Genomic DNA, 23,093 nt, shown 5'->3' with positions numbered 1-23,093 from the left:
ATGAAGAAAGGTTCTCAACAAAAGAAATTCTCCAAAGCAAAGATACCACCATCATGCCACTCTGCTAGTTCATCGTCTCTCATGTCCAGTATGAGATCTAGGTCGCTTTCACCTTTAATTGTATCCGAGACTCCGCCTTTTCATTCTAGAGGACAGTGGTATGAGCAAGTTGAGTTTACAGGTGAAAATAATGTGCTTTTGGACGGCCAAGACCATAAAGGTATCTCTTTTTAACCTAAAAATGTTTCTGACCACACCCATAAGCAGAGGTGGAAATATTGAGCTTTTATTTTTGGTCCAAATGTAAAACCCCTCCTGGTACTAACCTGAACTATTGTTTTCTTGACAGAAATTGTGTAAGGACAGTGCGAGGACTGAGGCTTCTGGGTGAGGGTGAAGATGTCTGATAAAATTGGGGGAGGAAGTTTCCAAAAAGAGGAAGCTTGGTTTCCTGTGGAAGCTTAAAGCTTTGAGCTAACACTTAACACTTGTAGCCTAAATTTGCCATCATCCTTGGTTAAAAGGCATACTTACTCACTTCAGAATGGAGTGCCTTCAGGATAAAAATTTGGGATAAAAGTATTATCCACACTTGATCCATTCCATTCTGCTTATTTCCAAACTGCGTATCTTTGAGTGGACTGATTTCCTCATTTGGGACATGTATATGTTCCACCAATTTTTTTACTTTTTTCTCAAAAGCATTCTTTTAGTCTGGGAGTCATTTCAAAACTGCTTTATTCTTTTTTAGGTTATGAAATCATAGCCATCAAACTCTATTGACCTGGATATCTGATTATTTTTTAATAATAAATTCTATCAGCAGTGAGTTTATATTGGACTTTTATCTTTGTTGCCAGTTGATTCATGGTTATTTTAAATTTGATTGGTATTCTAGAATATTAGTCATTTTTATTCCTACAACAAACCAAGTTAAAGGAAAAAATCGTCTTATTCTGAATCAAAATAAATTTAATATTAACTGATGAATAATCATAGGAAACTTTGACCTGCAGTCTGGATCTAAACCCAGGATTAATTTTTTCTGACTCATAATGTAAGAGCCAAGAGAATATTTTCTTTTTGTGACTGCTTTTATAAAAGGTAATATGGCCAGGCGTGGTGGCACACGCTTGTAATCCCAGCATTTGGGAGGCTGAGACCTGAAGATCGCGGTTCACGGACAGCCTCAGCTACTTAGTGAGGCCCTCTGCAACTCAGTGAGACCCTGTTTCAAAATAAAGAAAAAAAAAAATGGGGCAGGGGGTGTAGCTCGGAGGTCAAATGCCTCTGGGTTCCATCCCCAGACCTGCAAAAAATAAAAAAATATAAAAAAATTTAAAAAAAGGGAATATGGCTTTACTAATTGTTGACAGCAGTATCCCAGAAGGTCATAAAATAAGATGAGCTGTTATTCATGAAGTTATTAGTCTATCTCTAGAAAGTATGTTGTGATATTCTTTCTTTAAAAGATCAACAGATCTTCTGTTTCTCATTATCAATTTAAAGTTTCTCAGTATCAATTTAAGAATTTTAGTGCTTATGAATTTTAGATTGGCATTTTAGAAAAAATAAATGGTGTGAGTTTATTTTTAAAAACCACCTGGAAATATTGCATAGAAACAAATTTCAGTGCTGCATATGGTTGAAAGAATTAAGTTTTGGATTCATCAGCCTTTTTAAATCCTGGAGTTGTACCTTATTTCAAGATCTTGAGCAAGTAATTTTTAATAATTTAGAATATTAATAATTTGTATATCAAAGGCTTATTCTACAAATTAAAGTTTTTGAATATAAATCATTTAGCATAAAGCTTGGCACACAGCTGGTATTTGTAGAGTGTTTCTGTCATCCTCAGTATTATTATTTTGAAATGTTTTAAGTTAAATTATTATTTGGGTATTGTAATCAGAACTAACCAGCCCTTTTTTAAAAAAATTTTTAACACTTGCATGCCTTAAAATTCTTTTCCTTATACATCGTCAAAATGTTTTGTTTTTTTAAATATTCATGTTTCCCTCTACTGATAATGATCTGTTTCTGTAATTTCAGGAGCTGGTTCATGTGTAGGAGTTCGATATATTACAGAGGCCCTCATTAAAAAACTCACAAAGCAAGACAATTTGGCTTTGGTAAAATCTCTGAACCTTTCACTTTCTAAAGATGGTGGCAAGAAATTTAGGGTAGGTTACCAACAGTTTCTGAGTGTGGACCTTGATTATAATTTTATTTTGCTTTAAAACTGCCCCTCCACCTGGGTATGGTGGCACATGCTTGTAATCCCAGCGCTTGGGAGGCTGAGACAGGAGGATCGTACAGGTTCGAAGCCAGCCTCAGCTACTTAGTGAGGCTCTCAGCAACTTAGTGAGATTCTGTTTCTAAATAAAGTATAAAATAGGTCTGGGAGTATAGCTCTGAGGTAGAAAAGTCCCTGGGTTCCATTCCCAGTACTACCAAAAACAAAAACCCAAACAAAAAAACTGCCCTTCCAAAATAAAAAGTTTTGTATGTCATCCTCAATGTCACCTAATTTGTAGCAGATACTTGTTTTCATTGAAAGTTCTACATTAGAACTATGATGTCTCCAAATTCATAAATACATATTACTCAATATTCTCTACATTATTGACTCTCTAGAGTTAGTAATGGCAAACAATAGCTTACAGGCCAGATAAAGTTTTATTGAAGCACAGCCTTACTAATTTGTTTTCATATTGTTTATGACTGTTTTTGCACTAAATAGAGAAGTTTAGTAGTTAACACAGAGACTATCTGGCCTTTTTGAGAAAAAAAATTCTTTTTCTGGAGTGTTTACTATAACGCATTATTATATAACATGAACACACTGTAATAAGCAACTTAATTTCTTAACTAGAAAAAAATAACTTAGATTCCACCACATGTTATTCACAAAAAAGTTAAAGGTTAAAGAACTAAAAGAAAACAAAACAGAACAAGAAAACCCATAGCAACAAAAGTACTATATAAGTATTAGGAAAGAATATGGGAGCATATTTTAAAATCTTAGAGTAAGCCGGGCGTGGTGGCGCACGCTTGTAATCCCCGCGCTTGGGAGCCTGAGACTGGAGGATCACACAGGTTCGAAGCCAGCCTCAGCTACTGAGTGAGGAGGCTCTCAGCAACTTAGTGAGACCCTATTTCCAAATAAAATATAAAATAGGTCTGGGAGTATAGCTGGGAGATAGCCTCTGGGTACCACCCCCAGTACCACCAAAAAAAAAAAAAATCATAGAGTGGGGAAGACCCTCCTTAACAAACACCCTAATACCACAAAGGAAAATATTGATAGACGGAGCTTATATAAAGATTTAAAAGTTGTGTTTATATCATTTGTACGAAAATGGAAGGAAGGACCTTGGAGAACATTATGTTAGGTGAGATTAGCCAGTCAGAGAAAGTGAAGGGTCATCTGTGTTTTCTCATAAGAAGTTCAGGAGCAACGGGGATACCAGAGGGACTCCAGATAGTGGAGAGAAAGCTCAGTGGAGCCAGGGAGGTGGTCTAAGGGAAGGGGAGGGGGAAGAGTGAGGCTCATTAATGGAACTACTACATTGGCTATGTGTACATGTGTGAAAACACCAATGTCAGTCTTAGTACTCTGTACAAGGAAGGGGGGAGATGGGGAGGCAGTTGGGCATGAAGTGCTGTGTGCATGTATATCACTGTCATCTTGATTGACATTATATTAACATAAAAGTGGATGAAATTCATTCATGTCAACGATGTGAAATGAGGCAATAGTTTGATAAATTTTCATCTTGTATAGCTAATAGATAAGACTTGAAAACATTATTTCAGTGTTCAAAAAGGTAGGGGGAGTGGGTATTCCTTAGGTTTCCTTGTTTGATAGAGATTGTTATTGCATGATTGGTAATTTCTCAAAATTTCAGAGGTACTCATAGATCTATTAATTAAATTTATCTCTTTAATTCAGCAGTTCTACTTTTTTATATTTATTCTGTTGATATTATTTGTGCACTTATACAACCGTGTCAATATAGTAATGTTTACTAAACATTATTTAAATTGGAAATTTAGGAATACCTAGATGTTAATAGAGGATTGTCTAAGTAAATTATTGTATAATATACCATGAAATCCTATGACCATTTTTTGTATGTGTGTGTGAGACTAGGGGTTGAAATGAGGATGTTCTACCTCTGAGCTATACCCTCAGCCTTATTTCTTATTTTGAAACAAAGTCTCATCAAGTTGCTGTGGTTGGCCTTAAACTTGGCAATCCTCCTGTCACAGAGCCCCAATTAGTGAGATTATTGATATGTATCGCCATGCCCAGCTCTTACAACATTTTTTTTTAAGTGATTTAGAAGCATGGTGTGGTGGTGCATGCCTGTAATCCCAGTACTTAGGAGGCTGACACAGGAGGATCACAGGTTCAAGAACAGCCTTAGCAAGTAGTGAGATTCTCATCAACCTAGCAAAGCCCTGTTTCAAAATAAAAATAAAATAGGGCTAGGGGTGTAGCTTGGAGGTAGAATGCCCCTGAATTCAATCCCCAATGTCACACACACACACACACACACACACACACACACACACACACACACACCACGAGATTTAGAGCTTTATGTGGTAACACAGGAAAATGTTCAGAATAGTTTCATTGAAGAAAACAAATTCTAAAGCATTTTATTTAGTATAGTCTCAAACGATTTTTAATTTTTTTCCATGTGAGTATATTCAGATAGAAATTAATCAAAAGGTGTGAATATATACATGCCAGGTCCTTAGCGATAGTTAACTTTAAGCATGACTCAGGGAAGTTTCAAGATCTTGAGCTAATTTGAAACTAAATAGGGAAATGTACATGGAGGCTTGATGAAGGGAACTTTTTATGTTTTGTTTGAAAGATTTCTAGACTGTTTTCAGATCTTGTATAATTAAAAAGAAAACTTTCTGGACCTTAAAAGTTGTGAAAGTGGGATAGTTACTAGCTGGGCATGGTGGCACACACTTGTAATCCCAGTTCTTGGGAGGCTGAGACAATAGAATCTGGGTTCATAGCCAGCCTCAGCTACTTAGTGAGACCCTGTTTCAAAATAAAGAATAAAAAACAGGGCTGGGAGTATAGCTTGGAGGTAAAATGCCCCTGGGTTTAATCCCCAGTTCTGCAAAGAAAAAAAAATTAATAGTTACCATGTTGTTATACCAGGCATTATGTAAAATTGTGTGGTAGATACAAATGTAAATCGTGTGGTTTCTAATTTCTGGGAATTTAAGGTACAGTATGAAGACTGCCTAGGATTAAGAGGAGAAATAGGGAGATCTCTAGAAGATGCCTGGGTGAGAGCAGAAACCAAAAACAGATGAGAAGAGGCCAAGTGAGGGGCCCTTGAGTCAGAAAGGGATAATGAAAGCATCATTGAAGTAAAATAAACTGAAAACTGTCCAGGTCTTTCCTTTGTTTCACAAACCCACCAAGTTCATTCTTTTAGTGCCTCTGCAGTTTTTATGTCCCCCTCCCCCGACTGATATTCTCTGTCCCAGATGTTCACACAACAGGCCTCTTGTTAGTACGGTCTCATCTCAGTATATTTTCTCTCGGAGTCTTCTCTTATCAGCCAGTCGTAATTAGTCGCCCTCTTCTTATCCAATCAACAGGTATTTATTTAGCGCCCACAGCATACCAGGCAGCAGTGCTCTAGCATTGCACACAGCAGACAGAATCTGCTCTTGTGTGCCTCGCACTCATCACAAGGTGGTGTCTTTACCTTCTCGTTAGTACTGTTTACTGTCTGAAAATCTTGCTTGTCTACTTGTTTATTGTCTGTCTCTGAACATGAAAACAGTTCTCTTGTTTTCCTTATTTGCCACTATATTTCCTGTACTGTGAACAGCTCCTGGCACATAATCCATGTTAGATAAGTATTTGTGGAATAAATGAATGAATGGTTATCTTAGAACATTTGAATTTGTTGATGTGCTATATTACCAATACAATAGAGGTAAATGGAAGGCAGAATGAGCTAAAATAGACAACTCTTCTGAGAACACTGGTGGCAAATAAGGGAGATAGGTAGGGAAACCAGGTTAGTCTAAGATAATTTGTTCTGTAAAGTATGTGAGCAACCAGATACAGGCTCTGTATAGTACAGAAATTGTCTAGTTCACTGCTGTAGTCCAATTGCCTGCTGCCACACCATGTAGGCAGTAAGTGCATAATACCTATCTGTTGAACATGCAAAGGCATTGGGAGGAGAGTGAGAGTACCTAGGGGTGTGTGTGGGGGTACTGGGAATGGAACCCAGGGGCATGCTACCTCCATGCTGCCTCCAGTCCTGTTTGATTTTTTTATTTTGGAATAGAGTCTAAGTAAGTTGCAGACAGCCTCATTAAGTTACTGAGGCTGACATCGAACCTTCAGTTCTCCTGCCTCAGCCTCCCCCATGCACCACTATGCCAGGCTCGTACCTAGGGTTTTTTTTTTTTTTTTTAAGAAAGCTATCTCTTAGAAGAAAGGAAAAAAAAGAAGAAAAGGAAGAGGTTTAGAGAAGTTGAAAGAGGGAATCAGAAGGAGAATTCTTGTTGAATAGGTTGAGCTTTAGTGTGTATGAAATGCTGTCATCTGCTAAGTTGCAAGGAGCATTTGGCAACTTGAGGGGAATTACTCCTCCAGGGATTGTCCAGGAGAGCAGTATAAGTTTATTATTCTTTGATGACTGATGAAAACAGCCCCAGAGGCACCTTCTTAAATATTATGCTTTATGTCAAGACACCTATTGTGTAAAATATTTACTCCTTTGTTTCTAATTAGTATATCGAGAACTTGGAAAAATGTATTAAACTTGAAGTCCTGAATCTCAGCTATAACCTAATAGGGAAGATCGAGAAGGTGGACAAACTGTTAAAATTACGAGAACTCAACCTATCATATAACAAAATCAGGTGAGTAGATACTTCTGTAAGTAGCATCGCAGATTCTTTGAGGGGTAGACTGATTCTACTGATGTTACTGAAAGAACCTTTGAAACAGCAGATATTTTGATCTTTAATCCTTAGTAGGCTAGTCCTTGACATATAATTACTGTCATTAAATACAAATTACCTTATTTGGCATTATGGAAGAAGTTTTGAATACCAAATTTTATCTTAATTCCATTTTGGCAGGAAAGTTGCCCAGATGTGGTCAATGACTCACTGCTTTACTGCATAAAGAATGTTACCATGAAGTACAATATTTTACAATATTTTACCATGAAGTACAATAATTCTGCCATTTTGATCCCATATTTCTTTTTTTTTTTTCTAGAACTGGGATTGAACCTAGGGTTATTTTATCTCTGAGCTACACCCCCAACCCTATTTTTGTAGACATTTGAATAAGACAAAAATGAAATGTAAAGAAAAAGTAATTAGTCTTAATATAAAATTTCCATAAAAATGAATTGGTCCTGAAGAAAATAATTTTGGCAAAATAAAAGTGAAAATAGAGAAGCTAAGAAATAATCACCTGGCACAGAACCAAGGAATGAGAGTGACAGTTAAATTACAAGTACTTGGGAAAATTTTTATCAGTGAAAATTTAATATGGCTGACAAATATTTTATTACTTTAGATATTCTGATAAAAATACTTATGTTTGTAAACACAGTATTATGTTAGGGGTTCTGGTAGCCTGCTGGCATGGTGAATCCTTTGTGAAGGTTTAATGTGATAGTCATGGACATCTTTGTGGCAGAACTGTAGCACATAGCAGCTACACGCTGTGGAGTTAGCCAGCTCTGCTCCGTAGTCAGTGAAATTGCCATGCGCATGTGCTTCTTGTCTGTGTCATAGGATCTTGAAGTCTGATAGAAAGATGAGTATAATTCCTGGGCATAGTAGTAAAGGTTGGCACTCTAGTTGTTTTTGTAAGTTTGTTTTTAGCCACTTCATTCTCATTCATGAGAAGGGTTGAAAAGTCATCATTTGAATGGTAACCTCACATGGAACCCAAAGTATTTACTCTAAAATTACAATGAAATGACTTTATCATTGTATTAAACTCAAGTTTGATTTTGTCATTTGGTTTTCAGCAAAATTGAAGGCATAGAAAATCTGTGTAATCTGCAAAAGCTAAACCTTGCAGGAAATGAAATTGAGCATATTCCAGTGTGGTTAGGGAAGAAGTTGAAATCTTTGCGAGTCCTCAATCTGAAAGGCAACAAGATATCTTCGGTAAGCTACTCAAAGTCAAAGAATTAAAAAAAAAAAGATTTATTGAAATACAACATTAAAAAACTGATTTAAAAATGAGATTTTCTTGACTTATATAACTTCCTTTGGGTGATGTGTGCTTTTTAAAGTATAATATGTCAAAACTGTTTTTATATCATTTTAGCTCCAGGATATAAGCAAGTTGAAACCACTTCAAGATTTGACTTCTCTGGTCCTAGCTGAAAATCCAGTCGTGACCCTTCCTCATTACTTTCAGTTTACTATTTTCCACCTCCGTTCACTGGAGAGTTTGGAAGGACAGCCAGTAACCACTCAGGATAGACAGGAGGCATTTGAGAGATTCAGTTTAGGTAAGAGAACACTTGTAAAACTGCATTTGATAAGCAAAGAATTTATTTTCAGAAGTTATCTAGAAGAATATATTGTATTATAAACCCTAATAATATTATTTTTGCATAGGAAAGAAATGATACTGTAAATCTTTTAATTTGGTTACTATTTATTGAGCATGTACTGTGCACCAGGCACTGTACTTGGCATTATGGGTACAATGGTGAGCAAATATGTGGTGCTGGCAGGGCTTGGTGGCGCACACTTGTATTCCCAGCATTTGGATGCTGAGACAGGAGGATTGCGGTTTGTGCACAGCCTCAACTACTTAGTGAGGCCCTTTGCAACTCAGTGAGACCCTGTTTCAAAATAAGAATAAAAAAGGCCTGAGGGTGTACCTCAGAGATAGAAGGCCCCTGGGTTCCATTCCCACTACCTCAAAAAAAATGTGGTGCTGGCCTTCATGTAACTTACGGTTTTATGGAGAAGACAGAAAGCAAGTAAGCCCAGGTTAAGTCACACAGGGGAGGGGAGGCCTGTTTGTGGAGTAACATGGTATAGAGGGATGGCCCTCTGTGGAAGTGACATTCAGGCAAAGGAAGAGAGGTCAGGCATGTGAAGAATGGCATATCGGGAGAGGGAGTAGCTTATTCTTTGTGGCTATAAAGATGCTGATAAGTTCAAGGAGCTGAAAGATCAATATGATTGGCAGACACCTGAAGAAAAGGTTTGGAGAGAGAGGGAGGTTCAGCCTGGCACAGGACCTTTTTATTCTGGATTCTGTGGAAAGCCATATATAGTTTTTGAGCAGGGTTGGTAGATGATATAGGTCCCTTCCCTGATGATTAAGGTTATTTTTGATGCAAGATGGATATCTCAGCGTTCCCAGTGCTGTCTTTGAAAATAACTGACCACATAACTTAGAGGAAGGAGGCTTTATTTACTCACAGTTTTGGAGGTTTCAGAGTTTCAGTTTATGTCAGGCTAGGTCTATGGCACTCAGGATATGGCAGGGAGAGGCTATATCCTCTCTAGAGAGAGGGCAAGGTTGTGCTCTTACATCATGGAGGCCGGAAGCAAGAGAGAGCAAGCAAGGGGATTCAAGGACACAAGCAGCCCTAAGGCCACACCCCACATCCTCCACCTAAATCCCACCTGCTTAGGTTACTACCCTTAAATGCATTGCAACTCTCATGATTTAATTATATCGACTCTGAACATTAATACATGAGCTCTTCAGGGGACATTCTACATTTAACCATAATAGTGGAGAATGATTTGGAGCAAGGCAAAACAGATGAAGGGGTCTATTCAGAGGCTATTGAAGTAATCTAGGATAAAAGTTGGTGGCCTGTGCTTAGGTAGTAGATGTAGAGAGGAAAAATAGGCAGATCAGTTTTGAAGGTGGAATCAGTGGCACTCTAATGGAGTGGATAGTCTCCAGGCCTCTGGTTTAGTGGTAGATGGTGATATCACTTACAGAAATGGGAGAATTTTGAGTTTTCTTTAGGACATGTTTTGTTTAAATTGCCTATGAGACAACCTTGTAGAGAATCAGAAATGTGAGTCTGGAGTTTAAAGAGAGCTAGGCTAGATATAATGTGTTGAGTATCTCTACTCTGGAAATTTGAACTCCACCATACTCCTTAATCTGAAATTCCTTCATTGCCAACATAATGTTGCAATTGGAAAAATTCACACCAGACCTTATATTGGTCACGATCAAATCATGGTCATACATGCAGGGCATGGTGGCTCACGCTTATAATCCCCACACTTAGGAGGCTGAGACAGGAGGATCACACAGGTTCGAAGCCAGCCTCAGCTACTTAGTGAGGCTCTCAGCAACTTAGTGAGACCCTCTTTCCAAATAAAATATAAAATAGGTCTGGGAGTATAGCCTGGAGGTAGAAAGCCCCTGGGTTCCACCCCCAGTACCACCAAAAAAAAAAAAAAAAAATCATGGTCATACTAAAAATATTGTATGAAATTGTGTGTGTGTGTGTATTAGGTGTGTATGAAACATAGATGAGTTTTTGCATGTAAACTTGGTTCTAATGACCAGATATTTCATCTATAAATACAAATATTTGAAACTCTGAAAAAAATCTAATGTCTGAAACACTTGGTACTAAGAATTTCAGATACTCAACCAGCATCAATTCACGAGTTACCAGCATGAAATAGTACTTAGTTACACAGGAATTGTGCTTGTGCAGTCAGGGGTGAAAAGAGGAAGGGCAGCCAGCTCAGGAAACCAGAGGAAGGGCCCGCAGGTAGAGGAAACCAGGAAATGGTGGGTTCCTAGAGCAGAGAGAGAGAAGGGTGTGTGTGTGGGGTGTGGCCAGCTGAATGTTGCTGAGAAGTGAGGATCGGCAAGCACCGAGGAGGGCTTCAGCTGGCGAGCGCGGTGCTCTGGGAAGGAGAAGTGCTAGATGTGACATGTTGAAGAATGGGACGGAGGCATTTGCTAAAGATTGGAAAAATTTTCCACCACAACTTCTCTCCTCCAGTACTTAATAAATGAGTTTCACTATTGCTCCAGACTACATTATGAAGTAGTTCAGATGTCATAATGTGTGATGTATAATATAAAGTATTAAATAAGGGTATAAAAATAACAATGAGCTATCAAAATAAATTTTTAAAAGTTAAAAATACAACTAATAATTCTCTGGTAGCATCTAGAACAGGAAGCAGATAGAAACAAAATGTAGTTAATCTCAAAACCAGTTGTCAAACAAACAGATTATCCAAGGGCAGAATGGAGAGGCAAATCATTACTCAGTTATTTGGCCCTTGAAAACACAAGAGGAAGAGGTTAGAGAAAGAGAGAAAAGCTTTGTCCCTTGGCAGGAGAGATGTGCGGACACTGGGTAGTTTGTTGCTTTGTAGTGGGAAAATAAGGCAGTTCCAACTGATTTGGGGATCTGTTTTCTCAATAAAATGTGAGGTCATCAGCTCAGAAAGAGACTAGGAATATGAGAATTTCTAGGAAAATGAAAGGTATGAATAGCTATGTTAGAGGTCCATTTTTGGCCTTTATAAACTATTTCCTATGTTTGGGTTCAATATTTGAGAAACATGGTAAATTCTCATTAGTTTTGTATTCTCCTCACTCTACTTTTGTTATTCTGAAGTGTATGTTTCAGTATCATTAAAAATATAAATAATGCCAATTAAGTAAATATACTATTGGAGGAAATGTTTAAACTACTTCTTATGGCTCATTCATGACTTCAGATAGTAATCAGAAGACTTAGTGTGCAGACTCTTAGGATCCAGTGTTGGTCCAGAGAGACATAGTTTCTGCTTTCCTGAAGCTTTAGGGGGGAAGGCCAGGGCATTTGATCACATTTACAGCTCCCTGTGTGACAGGGGCCTTAGCAGAAGGCCAGGGTGCCCTGAGAAGCATCTAACCTGAGGAGAATATAGGGCCAGGGAAGGATTCTAAAAATGTTTTTAAAAACCTAGAAAATGCAAGATAGGCCCATAGGAGATAGAGGAAGACAAGTCCAGACAAGGGGTGTGAATAAGAGTCTGCAGGGGAGAGGAGGTGTCTCAGCCTAAGGCACCACAGTCATCTTAGGAAAGCTGCAGGGAGTGCTTGAAGGGGAGGCAGAGGAGGAAGATGGGAAAATCATAAAGAGCCTTGTCAGGTCCTCATGCCAGCTTTCAGATTCTGTCCTAAGAGTAATAAGCTTTTGAAGGGTTGTAAAATAATGTCATGGGGTTTTGTTTTTGTTTTGGTACTGGAGATTGAACCCAAGGGCCTTCTACCTCTGAGCTCCCCAGCCTTATTTATTTATTTATTTATTTATTTATTTATTTATTTATGCTGGGGATGGAACTCAGGGTCATTCTGCCTCTTGAGTTATACCCCTAGCACTATTTTTTATTCTTTATTTTGAAACAGGGTCTCACTGAGTTGCAAAGGGCCTCACTAACTAAACTAAGGCTGTCCACCAACCATGATCCTCCAGTCTCAGCCTCCCAAATGCTAGGATTCCAAGTGTGCACCACCAGGCCTGGCTCTTACTTATTTTCAAACAGAATTTCACTCCGTTTCTGAGGGCCTCACTAAGTTGCTAAGATTGGCCATGAACCTGCAGTCCTCTGCAGGCGTGTGCCACCATGCCTGTTAATATCATGTTTTGAAAACATGTTTGTAGCCTCCTTGTAAATGGAATTACTTAATATCAAAATATTTCATTTTTAACAGGTTACTGGAAAAACTCGTGCAAACACACCAAATTAAATAGTTGAAACTGTTATCTTTTTAAAATTTTATCAAAGTAATAGCGTTTTATTTTATCTGTATTAAATAGATCTTTAAGCTCAAGATGGTCTTTCCCCCCAAAGTATATTTCAAATGTATAATTTTAAAAGTAGAATTGCATTTACACTAATTTTAGACTTCTCTTGCTATTGTTTTATTTGAGAAATAATCCTTGTCTTTTTTCAGGTAGGAAATATAATAATAAACAAACTGTTATATTTCTATCTACAGAAGAGGTAGAAAGACTAGAAAGAGACCTGGAAAAGAAAATGATGGAAACTGAAGATCTTAAAAGCAAACAAATAAAGTTCCTTGAGGAAATTAAAAATCAAGATAAATTAAATAAATCATTAAAAGAAGAGTCTATGTTACAAAAACAGAGCTGTGCAGAGCTAGAAAGTGACTTAAATATGAAAAATGAATTGGTAAGTGTATATTTTACATTGCTTTGTGTTATGGTGGCACAACAAAACTGTACCGGTGTGAGATGTAGCTGCGGGTTCTTGTTCTTAGCTATTTTAGAAAAGAATAGCCAGATCTCTTCTGTTGTAAGTTAGAAAGATAGGACATAAATTAAAGCACTACGTGAGAGGGATATAGTGGAGTAATTTGAAAATAAATTACTGAAGTTTTTGGATATGGAACAGTTTTTATAAAGAATTTGATCTCACATCTTTGCTTAACAAATTGTCTTTCTGACCTGACTAGATCTGCCCCTTTTCCGGGGCAAGCCTTTTGATGTGAGGATTTTTTCCTGTTGGCCCACCCTGTCTCCATTACAGACCCAAGCCTTTTGTATGCCTCAAAATGTGTTAATTGATTATCAGACTCAGGGATCTCATGGTATCTAACTTTGAAGAAGACCAGTGCCATCCTCTCACATCCTTGGGGAATTTTAGCCTGTCTGCCAGAAGTTATTATGTAAAGCTTGTCTTTAGAATGCAAAGGCCCTGGGCTACCTCTGTTGTGTTCTTGGTTGCTGGGAACTTTGCAGGGTTCCTTCTCTGCCTGAGTGTCTGTGGGACACCTAAGCTTTGACTACTTTCTGTATTTTAAGATTAATACCAAAGCATTTGAAGTCAATACATATTGAAATTAGTACGAAAGACACTTCTGAAATTAGTACCAAAGACATTTCCCAATACCGACACACTTTGGTTGTTTTTTTCTTAAAGTAGAGAATTCTTTGCCCTTGGTTTTAAAAAATACTACTTCTGACCATAGAATAGGGCACATGTAGCTTAATATAAATATGTTCAAAAGGCATTGTAGATTGTAGTTGGTCACGCACTATATGATATGGCTGAGTAGACTAAAGCTGTCTTGACTGCATTATGTGAGGTGTGGTATCCACCTCAATGAGAAGGTAATGCCATCCATTGTGAGGAGTTGTGAGACTGGCCCTACACATTTGCATTTTTAAACTATAACATTATAGGTGAGACTGTACATTGACAAAAACTTTTAGAGGGTAATTTGGCAAAATTATCTGAATTTCATAGAAATGGCAGCAAGAATGTATACAGATTTTATATGTATCTCTCTATATGTATTTGTATATGTATATGCATACATAAACATGTATTTATAAAATACACATATATATACAAGTATATTCACTACAATATTATTCATCATGGTAAAAATTATAAATAACTAAGATTCCTTCAGTAGATATACTTATAGTAGAATAGTATATTGCTGATGATAAAATGAGGAAGGATTGTATCTCCTGACATTGAAGATATCTGATACATTTTACTATGTGAACAAAAGCAAGTTTCAAAACAGTAAATCAAATGTGACCCTGTATCTAAAAATGTATGATAGTATATGTGGGGGAAAATGTGGTAGTCTGTGTTGAACTCAGGGTCATTCCACCTCTGAGGTATACTCCCAGCCCTTTTTTATTTATTTTGAAACAGAGTCTCACTAATTTGCTATTATAAACAGTACATAGGCCATGTGTGGTGCTGCCTGCCTGTAATCCCAGTACTTGGGAAGCTGAGACAGCAGGATTGTAGGTTTGAGGCCAGTTTAAACAATTAATGAAATCCTGTTTCAAAATAAAAAATGAAAGGGGCTGGGGTAGAACTTGGAAGTAGAATGTCCCCTGGATTCAGACTCCAGTACCACAGACAAACAAAATATAAAAATAAGACCAATTACTTATTGTGGCGTCCTGTGACATTTGTGATGATTTAATACATTTTTCTGAGTTACAGATTTTTCCAAACATAAAATCCATCTTTTCTTTTTTCTATTTTTTTTCTCTTTGTGATACTGAGGATTGAACCCAGGGGCATCCTACCTCCAAGCTATACCCCCAACTCTAATTAATTATTATTATTGCTGTTGTCTGTTTATTTTTTTGTGGTACTGGGGATTGAACCTATAGGCATTCTACCTTGGAGCTATACCTTCAGCCCTGTTTTATTTTTTACTTTGAAACAGGGTCTCAGTTTCAGAGGGCCTCACTAAGTAGCTAACCTGGCCACAAACCTGTGTTCTTCCTGTCTCATCCTCCCAGGTATTGGGATTACAGACATGTGCCACCACGCTCAGCTAGAATCTAGCTTTTATTACTAAAATAAGAGAACATTATTTGTTTTTGCTTACTCCCTGAAGCATGTTAGTCAACCCATTACAAACCTCGGTAAATATTAGGTCTTAAGGCTTTGCGCTGTCTCCAAATTATGGTTCATTATAGTTGCCTAATTTTCTTTTTTGCTTAATAATATGTGTTGTCAATAAATGTTTTGTAAATTATCAACAGTTTTGCTTCTTTTTCCCTCATTTGACTATTTTTGTTACAAGTCACATTGTGGTCTTCTCTGTCATTATGTTACTTTTATGATTAACAATTAAAAAATGCACTTATATACATAATTAAAATATACAGTGTTTACCAAATCTCCCTATCAGGAGTTCACAGACCATCTTGTAAAAACCCATACCAGAGTCTCTGTGCAGAGGACCCAAGCTCCAGCTGTGGCTATGACATAGGATTTTCATACCACTAAAATAAAGTGAATAGAACTTGTAAAAAAAAATAAATAAAATAAAATATATTTATTGTAACAAATTCAGAGAACACAAATGCATACAGTAGAAATGAAGGGCTACACTTCCCTTACCTATTCCCCCAGCTGTTAATATATATCCTTTTTGTTTTTCATGTTTGTACAGAACATATATGGAATTAAATAATTATACCCTTGAATTTTTGTGATTTTTTTTAAAAGAAAGGAATCTTTGTGTGTGTGTGTGTGTGTGTGTGTTCTACATCTTTGCATTTTACCTTCACAAAACAGTATTTGAGGATAGCTCTCTCGCGTGCGCACGCTCTCTCTCTTTCTGTCTTTCTCTCTCTCTATGTGTGTGTGTGTGTGTGTGTGTGTGTGTGTGTGTGTGTGTGTATACGTACGTATATATAAATCTTCCTCATGTTTGTTTAAATTCTGTATTATTTTCCATTAAATTGACCTTCATAATTTAGTAATTGCATTCCTGTTTGTAGATATTTAGGTTACTTTTTTGCTATTACAGATAGTTCTACAGAGAAAATATTTGTGTGTATGTTTGTTTGTTCCTTAGGCAATTGTACTGCTTTTTCTTTAACATAAATCACTTAAAGTAAAATTACTGTGTAATCTTAAATATTTCATACACATAAATGCCCACTTCAAAAAGTTTATTACCAATTTACCCTTCCACAGGAGTAAATAAAAGGGTTCAGTTTCCAACTTGGTGTTATTTCAAATTTTTAAATATGATAGAAAAAATGGAATCTTTTTAAAATTTCTTATTGCCATAATTGTTGGATCATTGAGTATTGCATGTATATTTAATGGCTATTTTGTTTTTTTCCTAAAATTGCTAGTTCATATTGTTTTGTCTATCCTGTTATTTCAAAGGACTATATGTTTAAAAATAATTCTGAGTCTTAGTCCAAGAGAACATTTTAAAAGAACATTTTTGTTGTCTTTTGCAGAATATCTGATGATATCATCATCTACAGTTGTATAGCATTGTCCAGTGATTTTGTTTTGTGCTTGCTTTTTTCACGTGTAGTACTGTGGATTGAACCCAAGGCCATGTGCATGCTCAGAACTCTTTCCACTGAGCTATATCCAAGCCATTGTTTTGTCTTTTTTTTTTTTTTTTTGAGACAGGGTTTTGCCATATTGTTCCAGGCAGGCTTCAAATTTGCAGTCCTTCTGCGTTAGCCTCCCTAGTAGCTAAGGTTCCAGGTGTGTGCCACCATGCCCAGCTGTGTTATTGCTCACACATTAGACCAGTTTCTTAATAAAACTGAAGTAAGTCTTCTGGTGGCCATTTAAACCACAGTGGTGCCACACCAATAAATATTAGCTGAACTTACTCTTTGTCCTTTTGCAAGTTATTTAATTCCTGTCCTTCAGCTTCTTTTTTTTTTTTTTTCTTTTTTTTTTTGTGTGTGGTACTGGGGTTCCTGGAAGCCCTTCTACCTCCGGGCTACACTCCCAGACCTCTTTTTACATTTTTATTTGGAAACAGGGTCTCCTAAGCCAGCGCACGCGGCTGGCTTCGAACCTGCGCGATCCTCCTGTCTCTGCCTCCCAAGCGCGGGGATTACAAGCATGCGCCACCACGCCCGGCTTTGGCTTCTTTATTTTTAAAAATGAAGACGAATTGTTTATCCTGCTAGTTTCATAGACTTGTGAGGATTTAATAGGTTATGGATATGAAAATAATCTGAAATGAATCAGTCTAAATAATAAGGTGGTAAATTTATAACTCAGAGTAATAAATGTGTCCCTGTTAAAATACTGCAAATACTAATAACCATATCTTGTTATGGTAAGTTTTCAATAAATAGCAACCTGTAATGTTACAGCTTCTCTAGAGCTCTCTAGATGACAGTACCTTTTTGCTTCTTTCTTCTTTTAGCCCTTGTTTTGGTTTCTTGCAAGCACTTTTCTGCTGATTCTTTATTCTTCCTTAAAGGTAGTTCTTTTAGGGTAGAACTGCATACTATATTTTTCATGGTTTGCATGATAACTTGTATTAATATGCTTGTTTACATTTAAGTTTTGGAACTGGCCTGCCTACATTTGAAATGTGCCTGCATATGTATGTATTATGTCTTTCCTGGATGTCTACATAGGAGAGAACATTTGACTGTGTGGGAAAGAATTTGTATTATTTTTCACATTGGTAAATCTATTAACTGCAGTCATCTCTTGATTATCTATAGCCAATACTGTAACTAGCCTACCTTCTGTTTCCTTGACTCTTAATTTCTTCTCATTTATTTCTTCAACAGATGTTTATCAAATGCTTATTAGATACTAAACTTAGGGCTCTAACAGACACAAAGGTGCATTGAAACACATAGACTGTTTACTATACCATACATGGTTCCAGCCACATTTGCCTTTGGTTCAGCCCTTTGTCACTTAACTATAGAGAGAGAGGCTCAAAATAAGTTGGTGCTGTTGATTGTGAGTTGCTTTCTTGAGACTCAGGGCCTTGTGAACTTTTAGTGCCAACATCCGTGTGGCTAATATGCTAGGCACCCTGCAGCAGGACAGTAGGTAGAGTGTTAGATCTGAACTCAGGCAACTTGGAATTGAACACTGCCTCTTCTAGTGCCAGCTATGCAGTTGGGCAGGCCACTTAACCTCTCTGTGCAGTTTTTATCATCCCATAGTGTAGTGGTGAAGATGCCATGCGGTAGTATGCTTACAGCATGTAGCCTAGCATCATGGTTACTTCATTTGTGGATAATCAGGAGGTGACTGTAAGTTAAATCATGCACGATTTTCTGGCCTTGTAAAGTGCTTGTGTTTATGTTTTACTCTCTCTGGTTTGCAATTTTATATGATGAAATGTTTTTGCATGTTTTTTGTTTGACCTCTATTATCAGACACTGGCCCAAAAAATAAATAAATAAATAAAAATCACCTAGTGGACCTTTGAAATGAACTCAAAGGGTTGGTTAAATAGAGGGCTAGTACTGGTAGTTAGTAAAATATTTAGGTTCGATCACTAATTTAATATAAAACTTTTGACAAGTCAGTTCACTAATCTGAGACTCAATTTCTTTACGAATTCAGAGAATAAGATTGAATGATTTGTATGTCCTCATTTTCTCAGTTCCAAAAGTTGCTGAGTAATGAAATATAGTAGAATTACTTTATTAAAAATTTAATATTACATAATTGCATCTGGTTGAATTCATTCATACTTTCTTATCCTGTGTTACAAAAAATGGTGTTCCAAACACTTAAAACTAAGATGCCATTAACCACAAATTACTAGAGCAAGAACAATATAATAAAAAGCGATCTTTAATTTCCTCTTTCTCACTCCTCTGTAGTTACTGTCAAATATTACTACCTCTATGATCTGGAGATCCCATTAACATTGAAGAGCAAGTTAAATAAGATAGTGTTAACTATTGGGAAATCAGGAAGCAGATAATAGACTAGTTACCTAAAAATAATTGATACAAGGCTCTTTTCATGTTTAGAGAAAGCAAATTTAAATGACTTAAATTCTTTATTCACTGTTTCCTGAAATAACATATAAACTTCAAAGGTCTTTTATGTGATCTCTTCTGAAATAATTTTGTATTTCATTTTCTGGGATATAGAATTTAGATAAAATATTGTGTTGTGCTCTTTGCTGTGGAGTTTATAAAATGTGGTTATTAGTTATGATGAGGCCTTGCCATATCATTGTATCCTTATACTAACTTAATGGTACTATATGTTGTTTCATGAAATTGGGCCAATAGCTAAAGCAGAAGACCATGGAACTAACACGAGCATGTCAGAAGCAGTATGAGCTGGAACAGGAATTGGCCTTTTATAAAATTGATGCTAAATTTGAGCCACTAAATTATTATCCATCAGAGGTGAGCTGTTTTACTTATTTAGGAGTCCATAATTATTAGCCAGCGTGGGGTGAGGCGCAAGGGCATAGATGATAGGAACACTTGTACATCCACTTTCTTATTATGAGAGCAGCAGAGTAAACCAGACTTTGGTTTAATCTGGGAGTTATTGGCTCATGTAGTTAGAATCGTGTCCTAAAGAGGTAAAGCCTCAAGAAGATTGTTGCCCACAGTCATGGGCATAAACAAAAGCAGCCGCCTTAACCTCCAGTTACCTTGTTTAACAGAATGGGCTGATCAACTCCCTTAAGTCCAAACTTTCTGCCAAGTGCTTCAGTACCATGGACTGGTCCTCTCCCTGCATGGTCTGTCCACACCCACTGGATTCAGTATGAGTCGTCCATTATTGGTGCCATAAATGCTGTGGCAATGGGAGAACTACCTAACATCCAAGACCCCTATCCCAGTAATATCCTGTATCATTTAATTTTTTAAAAGTCAATTATTAAAATTTATTAGACAGATTTTACTCATATCACCAGGATGCCAAAATAAAACATCCAGATTTCTGATCACATAATTGTAAGCAGCTCTTTAATCAATCCAATCTTACTCTTTGGTAGAAGGAGGGAGAATCCTTTTGAGACCATTTTTTACTCTAACTCTTTTTAGTATGTTAAGAATAAGATAAAGGAATTATTTTTTTTCTCAGCATCTGGGCATGTAGAAGTAATACAAATTTTGGGAATTCTGTGCTATAATTATTCATAACATGAATAGTATTATTTGGTTGTTTTGAACTTACTGATTAAATCATAAATCTTTTCATTTATTATGCTTTTAGTATGCTGAAATTGATAAAGTCCCAGACGAAAGCCCTTACATTGGCAAATCCAGATACAAGAGAAATATGTTCGCCACAGAGAGTTACATTATCAATAATGCCCAGGCAGTACAGATCAAGAAGATGGGACCAGATGAAGGGGAACAGCTCAGAAATGAGCCAGAGAACTTGAGAGCTCATGCACCATTGGACGTACAACTGGAAGAAAAAGAAAAAAAAATAAGTGCAGGTTAAATGAAGTTGTTTTAAATTCTTTAAAAATACAAAAAGCTTGAATATTTAGGACTGTAGAACAATTTTATTTTATAATTCATTTAATTAAACATACTGATAGTGTTTATTGAATTTATATGAAAGTTTACAACAATAGTGATTTATTGTACAGATTCTTTAAATTTCAATGGTGATTGAAAATCGGTTTTTTTTTATTTTATTTTTTTTGTGTGTGTGGGGGTACTAAGGATTGGACCCAGGGCTCTTTTACCTCTGAGCTATATCCTAGTCCTATTTTATTTTTACTTTTGAAAGAGAGTCTTGCTAAGTTGCCAAGTGTGATCCTAGTGTACTAGTGTTGGGAATCTCAAGTCCCTTTTATGTTAAGAATTTACAAATAGCCAGGCGTGGTGGTGCACACTGGCTTGGGAGGTGGAGACAGGAGGAACAGGTTCGAAGCCAGCCGCGCTGGCTTAAGAGACCCTGATTCTAAATAAAAAGTATAAAATAGCCCGGAGGTAGAAGGGTTTCCAGGAACCCCAGTACCACAAAAAAAAAAAAAAAAAAAAATTACAAATAAAAGGATCAATTATAGTATTGTAGCATATCATGAAACAATTTATTCTCAGAGATTAACATATATATGAAAGACGTAAGTTAACACTTTTTAAAAGTTCCTCTGATCAGTAGTGACAGAATTTAATTGAGGGGGCAAGAGGCTATTACAAAGAAAAAGATCTGATAGAAATTTCAGGATTCAGTTTCTCTTGCACGTGTATATGAGCATGGTTTTTAAATTTGCAGCACAAACTCGACTGTCAGAACTGCATGATGAAATAGAAAAGGCAGAACAAAAAATTTTAAGAGCTACTGAAGAATTTAAACAACTGGAAGAAGCTATCCAACAGAAAAAAGTATGTAAAAATAAAGCAGTCATGCTAAAATGAAATAAAAAATCTAAATGTGCCCTTTATAACCATGTTATTTTAAAATCAGTAGAGCATGATTAATCATACCATAAATTTCAGAATTAAATGTGGTTCTAGCACCTCTTAGTTATATTTTCCTTTCACTCATGATGACAGCTTATTAACATTTAAAAAGGTATATAGAAATAAATTACCTAAAATCTAAGTGAAAAGATATATTTAGTATACTACATGATGAAAGTGATGACTTTACCCAAGGAAGTTGCTTCTATCCTATCTTAATTAAGCACCCACCACCTTTAAGATCCTGGGACTTAGATTAGGAATGAGAAGACATCTCTACTATGGCATGGACATTATCAAATAAGAAGCGCACACACACACACACACACACACACACGCACGCACGCACGCACGCACACACACCAACCCATATATATATATATATGTATGTCTGTGTATATGTTTGTATGGTGGATAAAAAGATAAAAGTAGCATGTTCTTAGAAATGACCAAAGTTGTCATGAAGATGTACGCAGTTCAGATTCATAATATAATTGTGTAGGGAAAACTAAAAGGGGGAGTATTTTGACACTTTCATTCTTAAATGTGTAAAAAGTTTTACTTATTTACAACTTATAAAAATCAACATTTCAAAATTATAATGGTAACTACATTCATGTCATAGTAGGTGGAACAATTTGTGAGGTCTAGATTATATATTCTTTTAAAAAGTACATTCTAGTGTTACTAGCAACTAGGAATTGGAAGTTTATTGGAAACTTACTGTGTGCCAGTGACTGAGGTTCGCAGCCAACCTCAGCTACTTAGCGAGGCCCTTTGCAATTCAGTGAGATCCCGTTTCAAAATAAAGAATAAAAACTAGGGCTGGGGTGTCACTCAGAGGTAGAATGCCCCTGGGTTCCAGCCACAGTACTAAAAAAAAAAAAAAAAAAAAAAAAAAAAAATCCTGACTCTTATGAATCAGCAGGGTGGCTGGGGCCTTGGAGAGAAAGCCCCTTTATTCCAGGTAAAAATATGCAGGAGAAGGTCAGGGCTTCCAGATGAATTGAAAGTGGGAAGTGAGATGGAGGGAGCATTAGGATAATTTGAATAGTTAAGAATGTTTTATAATAGCACTGGCCACAGCATTGTATACATAGCTTGATACATATACATAATTTAAAAATAAATGGATGCTTACAAACTGCCTGAAAAAATAGTTAATTCGGATGATTTATTTTAGATGTAAGCCTAGATTGTTCTTTATACTTACTGTTCATTTGCTTAACCTACTAACAAAGTTAGTTTCAGCCTGGTTCTTACTAGTAAAATTAAAATCTCAATTTAATGAGAACTGTTTTGTTGTGGTGGTGATGGTGGTGGCAGAACTGGGGATAAAACCCAGGAGTGCTT

At 36.6% G+C, this 23,093-nt stretch overlaps 1 protein-coding gene across 1 annotated transcript in view; it reads left to right on the top strand.

The window, feature by feature from the left end:
- CNTRL (centriolin) overlaps positions 1–23,093 on the top strand; it is a gene marked incomplete at both ends in the record, with an annotated part of 81,165 nt that continues 58,072 nt past the window's right edge. Inside the window, 10 exons of the mRNA XM_080708902.1 lie at positions 1–220; positions 2,053–2,183; positions 6,797–6,927; positions 8,058–8,199; positions 8,363–8,549; positions 13,040–13,233; positions 17,741–17,797; positions 19,593–19,712; positions 20,536–20,764; positions 21,553–21,662. Coding sequence (XP_080565028.1) covers positions 1–220; positions 2,053–2,183; positions 6,797–6,927; positions 8,058–8,199; positions 8,363–8,549; positions 13,040–13,233; positions 17,741–17,797; positions 19,593–19,712; positions 20,536–20,764; positions 21,553–21,662 — 1,521 coding nt within the window. The remainder of the gene's footprint in view (positions 221–2,052; positions 2,184–6,796; positions 6,928–8,057; positions 8,200–8,362; positions 8,550–13,039; positions 13,234–17,740; positions 17,798–19,592; positions 19,713–20,535; positions 20,765–21,552; positions 21,663–23,093) is intronic.

Source organism: Muscardinus avellanarius (assembly GCF_963383645.1).
Source record: "Muscardinus avellanarius genome assembly, chromosome: 13".
Taxonomy (NCBI): Eukaryota; Metazoa; Chordata; class Mammalia; order Rodentia; family Gliridae; genus Muscardinus; species Muscardinus avellanarius.
This window is presented reverse-complemented; position numbering and strand designations above follow the sequence as displayed.